We start from the raw sequence: 5,610 nt of genomic DNA, 5'->3' as shown, positions 1-5,610 counted from the left end.
TTATTTAAGAATTATTGTAATAGTGGAATTTATAGCATGCAATTAAGTTGTTTTTTTTTTTTTTTTTTTTTTTTTTTTTTTTTTTTTTTAAGTACAAAAGAAATGCCTAGTTGATTTCCTATTGTATTTATCAATTATATTTCCAATGTTATTTCTATCACATTTTTGTATATTTAAGGAGTATGATGGATTAAAACGCAACATATCATAGCCAAATTGAACTCAGAATAAGATATAAGATATAAGTTTAAGGTTTTTTTTTTTTTTTTTTTTTTTTTCCCTTCTCTTGAGAATTAGGTAAGTTTATTTAACCTAACTAAGGTAATATGATTTAATTCATGTTGGACTGTACAAAATCATTCTATTCGTGTTGGATATGTATATATAAAATATCTATTGGTTAGCATGATTTGAATTAAGTTGCAGAATTTCCTAAGAATGAGATCACATCGAGGTATATGCTTCAATTGAGAGAATTTTTTAATTCCAAAGTAATGGACATTAATATTACCATGAAAAACATAAAGCAATACTGTATGCATGTCCACAATCATAAAATGGATGCAATAGTTCAACATTGTAAGCATCCCAAAGTTATTTTAAAAAAAATTATAAATTGTAAGATTTTTTTCTTTTTTTTTTTTTTTTTTTTTTTGTGAGAAGATATATGGTAAGAATTAGAGATTAGATCTTTTATATATATATATATATATATATAAAACTTTAGTATGTCTAACTTACCATAATGTAATTTACAACATAATTTGTTGAAAAATTAATGAAAATAATCATATAAAGTTATGTTATAATCTCAAATACAAAGAAAAAGATGAACACCAAATAGTCCATATCTATCAATCATAATATTTTGTTTCCTCTTCCAAGTTATCCTAAGAAGCTAAAAATTAGCATAGATTTAGATGAGATTAAAAGAAAATTAGCAAGAATTTATTTAGTATTTAATTTAAAAAATTACAAATCCATTTAGAAAATAAAATAAACAAATGGGAGGCAAATGATCATGTACTAAATAAATAAAACACATTCCAATTCTTTAGGCATAAACAGTTTTAATAGGTAAAACGCAATTATGTAAAGAAAAATTGTAAATATGAATACAAAGAAATAGACTATCAATTGAAAATTCAAAAAAGAAAAAAAGAAACATGGTATTTACAACCTTGGAAAAGAAAATCCAGTACAAACCATAAAAATTGCAGTAGAAAAGCAAAGAAGTTTAAGGGAAGAAAAAGAAAAACTGATCTTAAATGGACTTTCAAATTCTAGTTGTAATTTGGTAACTTTTGGTGTGGAAAGAAAGCAATTCAAAATCTATATATAAAAAAATTAAATCAATGGGTTTTAAATCCAAAGGGAAACAATTGAATGTTTTTGAGAGGGAGAGAAGCCATTTGTTTGATAAGGAGATGAAAAGTCAGAGAGAGAGAGAGAGAGAGAGAGAGAGAGAGAGAGAGAGAGAGAGAGAGAGAGAGAGAGAGAGAGAGAGAGAGAGAGAGAGAGAGAGAGAGAGAGAGAGAGAGAGAGAGAGAGAAGGATTGATTGTTGAATTTAAGGAATTTGGATTCAATGGAAATTCATTAATAGTATAAACATTAACTATTTGTTTGATGGGAAGATGATGAGTTGAGAGAAAGAAAATGAGATTGATTAAAGAGAATGTGTGAAGTGGAAACCCCCCCAAAAAAAAACTTTGTGACATTACGATAATTTGGCTCAACTGAAGCGTAGTAATAATAAATACTACATTTCAGTTTTTAGATATATATAGATGGCTTAGTATAAGCTTACAACACAACTCCATGAGTCATATTTCAAACCAACTCAGTAAACCCAACTTAAAAATAATTATGCCAATTGATACCCCATTAATAACACCACTTAGCACAAAACAAATAATGTGATGATGTTAGTGATAGTGCAAATTTGACTTCATAAACCTAATCATACATAATTAATCACATGATGAAGCCAAGAAAAAAAATAAAGATGATCATTGCATAAAAAATTTCATTATGCAATATTCTGTCTTCCATGTGTCATTGACTTTGCCCATACCTACCTTCTTATTCCACATGGATGTTAGGTCCTAATTAACTTGTCCCCCACAAGATATTACGCATAATTACAGTATTAGCTAGATGCTAAATGTATGAAACTTCTTTTGATTGATAGTTTTATGATGTAACAAGCTACAACTTAACAACCACACAAAACCATATCCAATGAAAATAAACTAAAATGTTTTAATCACCAACTGGGTTTTGTTTTTTTCCTTGGCTTCACATTACCAACCGGTTAGAAATAGATTAACTTGAAACTGATTAATCAAGCTTTATTTAGCTAAAATATCACAAGCAAAAAGAAAGACAATTCAAGTTTGGACTATGACACAAATTCCGAGCTGTAACTTGTGGCCACTATGGGGCTTGAGACCACTCTTTTACTTGCACTATCCACCCAACGAAGATAACCGAAAACCAACTCCTCTTTCAGCTTTTGTGGACCTTCAATACTCAGCTTGAAACTTTGCTTCTCATTCTTGTTTTTGAACACCAATTTCTCTGGCGTGACACTGACTTTAATTTCTTTAATGGGTGTCACACTTGCAACATAGGTTGATTGTCCCTCTCCAACATTGGTCACTGTTCTATGAAATTCTCGTACACTTCTAAAACTAGAATTGGAGCCCTTGGCATTGAAAAATGCAACGAAAGATGGGCAGTTAAGGTCCAAGGACTTGTTGGAACAATTATTTGAAGCTGATTTGGTGATGATTTGAATTTGTTGATTGGTATACTTTAGACCACATAGAAAATTCACATAATCTTGTGCATTCACATCGTATATTAGACCAGGGTCTAATGCGTTGTTGGGATTGATGTGTCCAGCTCCAAAGGCAAAAGGACTGGCTGGATGGTTATCATCACCAAGGTCTGTGATTGGATTGAGTGTGTTGTCGAATGCATCCGATGTGGTCATCATGGCAGATCTAATGGCTGCAGGACTCCAATCAGGGTGTGCTGATTTCAATAGTGCTGCCACTCCTGCTGCATGTGGGCAAGACATGGATGTACCAGACAATAAACTGAACTTACTATATAGAGAGGAACTGCCCTCATTGGCAACTGGGATTTTTGGTGGCCATGAGGCTAAGACTAACGAACCAGGAGCCATTATGTCAGGCTTCAGCACAAATGGGCAGCTTATAGATGGCCCTTTAGAACTGTAGCTACTAACTCTGGGTGATGGTTTGATACCAAGAGATGTCTTTTTGAACTCAAGGCTTGCTTTTGGGTTGGACTTGCTGGTTTTGATGTAGTCTTTGACCGTTTCTCCATTCTTCATGTTCAAGAAAATTGTTGGAGATGAGGTTTTGAATCTTGTGATGTAGGACTTCAAGTCAGTGACGTTGGTTATAAAGACCGCAGCTACCACTTTTGCATCGTGAGCATTTTGAACTTGGTCAGACAATGAGCCTTTCTTATCTTGGCACACAACAATCTTGTACCCAACTTTCTGCAATGCCTTGAGATTGTCACAAGCATCAAAGAAAACGATTGGGATTTTATTGGAAGATGAATTCCATTTCCCAATATACAAAGATGAGCCCAAGAGTTGAACTCCATTGCCAAGAGTAACAACTCCATTATAGTCACGGTCCATGGTACCAGCAGCAACGGTTAAAACCCATGGTATGCCATTGTGTAAGGTCCCAAGAAGAGGCCCTCGATTTCCTGCTGAAGTGGACACAAACACACCCTTTTTCAAGGCTCCAAATGTGGCTATGGCAATTGGGTCAGTATGCAATGGTACACCATCTATGCCGAATGATAAGGATATGACATCTACACCATCCAAAATTGCTTGATCGATGGCAGCCATAATATCAGATGAATAAAGACCCTCATTCCACAAGGCCTTGTACATGGCCACTCTGGCTTTTGGAGCTATGCCTCTAGCAGTTCCTGTGGCATAGCCAAAATATGATGCACCTTGCACATAATTCCCAGCAGCCGTGCTTGAAGTGTGGGTCCCATGACCAAGTGTGTCTCGTGTGGAATTTTTAATGGTATTGGTCACGTTGGGGTATTTGGCAACTAGACCTTTGTTAAAGAACCTTGCACCAATTAGCTTCTTGTTGCAAAAAGATGTGTTGAATTTGGTGTCAAATTCACATTGACCCTTCCACCTTGAAGGAACTTCGGACATGCCCTTGTCATTGTAACTTTCACTTTCTGGCCAAATTCCTGTATCCACCACTCCAATTATGACATCTTGGCCATAGTCTGTCAGTGGCCATAAGCCCGAGTTGCCACTAAGGCCAAGAAAGTCAGGTGAGTGAGTTGTGTCAGCCTTCACAGGCAAGTCCTTGATTGAAGAAACAAAACCTGGAGAGCTTTTTAAGGCCTCAAGCTCAGAAAGTGATAGACTTGCAGCAAAACCATCTATAACGTGAGTGTAGCTATAGATAAGTTTAGAAGTGGAGGTAGAAAATGAATTGGTGGTGCTAAGTTTAGAAGTTTCTAATGCAGAGGTTAGAGTGGACAAGTACCACTCTTGGTGGCTACCAAAGTCTTTGGGCTTCTCTGATACATCCATGTGAATGATATAGTTATCAGATTCTGCTAAGGTGGGGACAAGGTGAGGGATTGAGAAAAAGATAAGGCACACATAGTAGGGAATATGAGAAACCATGATCTATGGGGTTTGGTTTTAGAGCACAATGGCAAAGTTGGAGTGTGGGTACTGGGTTAAGCATGCAATATGTGAAACACAGATTTAGAGAGAGAGAGGTGTTGAAACTTGAAAGAAGACAAAATGTAAAGAAGTGTGTGCGGAGGAAAATAGACCTAAGGGAGAAAAAAAGAAGACAAAAGGTTAAGAAAATGTGGCTGAGAATAAAACGAAAAAAAAAAAAAAAAAAAAAAAAGAAGGTGTTGGGTTGGTTATACGTGTGGTGTGGGGCAAGGGCATGAACAAATATTCTTTTTTTTTTTTTTTTTTTTTTTTTTTTTTTTTTTATGTAAGGTTTTGAAAAAAAAAATTATAGTAGAGTAATGTTATCTCTAAAAGTATTTTTACATCAAATTTTAGTTAATAATATTTTTACAACAAATTTTAGTTAACAATCAATTTTATTATTATTATTATTATTATTAGGTAATTTTTTTTTTTTGAGTAAGTATTATTAAGTAGTTGATTTAAGTATGAAATAAACTCCCTTATCATTGTCTTTTTTGGTAATTTATAACTCCGCCACTTTTATAAGTACTAGTCAAACACTCAATTTTTTCAAATAGTATTTTTTAACAGCCTTTACCAAACACTCTGTTTTTTTTTTTCTAAAGCTCAGTTTTATTACACAATTTTTGAAACCCCCACTTTTTCAAAAAGCCCAGTTTCAAAAAACTGTACCAAACTTACCATAGAGTCGATTATGGGAACCCCGTGATACTCACTCTCTAACTACTTGTCTGCCCATAATATTTGTAGGGGACCTTGGCCTCCACTACGATTTTAACCCCAATGTTGTTGTGGATTTTTTTTTTTTCTCTCTCTCTAATGATTCAATAGTTTGAGGAGTGGAAT

General features: G+C 34.1%; 1 protein-coding gene across 1 annotated transcript; it reads right to left on the bottom strand.

Annotated features, from left to right (window-relative positions):
* Positions 1-2,167: 2,167 nt before the first annotated feature.
* On the bottom strand, positions 2,168-4,821 carry LOC126719063 (subtilisin-like protease SBT3). Its single transcript, XM_050421614.1, has one exon. The coding sequence runs from the start codon at positions 4,714-4,716 to the stop codon at positions 2,404-2,406; it is 2,313 nt and encodes a 770-aa protein (XP_050277571.1). The 5' UTR covers positions 4,717-4,821; the 3' UTR covers positions 2,168-2,403.
* Between the last annotated feature and the right edge of the window lie 789 nt (positions 4,822-5,610).

Source organism: Quercus robur, chromosome 3 (genome assembly GCF_932294415.1).
Source record: "Quercus robur chromosome 3, dhQueRobu3.1, whole genome shotgun sequence".
In the NCBI taxonomy this organism is placed as follows: domain Eukaryota; kingdom Viridiplantae; phylum Streptophyta; class Magnoliopsida; order Fagales; family Fagaceae; genus Quercus; species Quercus robur.
This window is presented reverse-complemented; position numbering and strand designations above follow the sequence as displayed.

Excerpts from the sequence above, each read along its gene's own strand:
- LOC126719063 (XM_050421614.1), bottom strand. The coding sequence starts at position 4,716 with ATGGTTTCTCATATTCCCTACTATGTGTGCCTTATCTTTTTCTCAATC.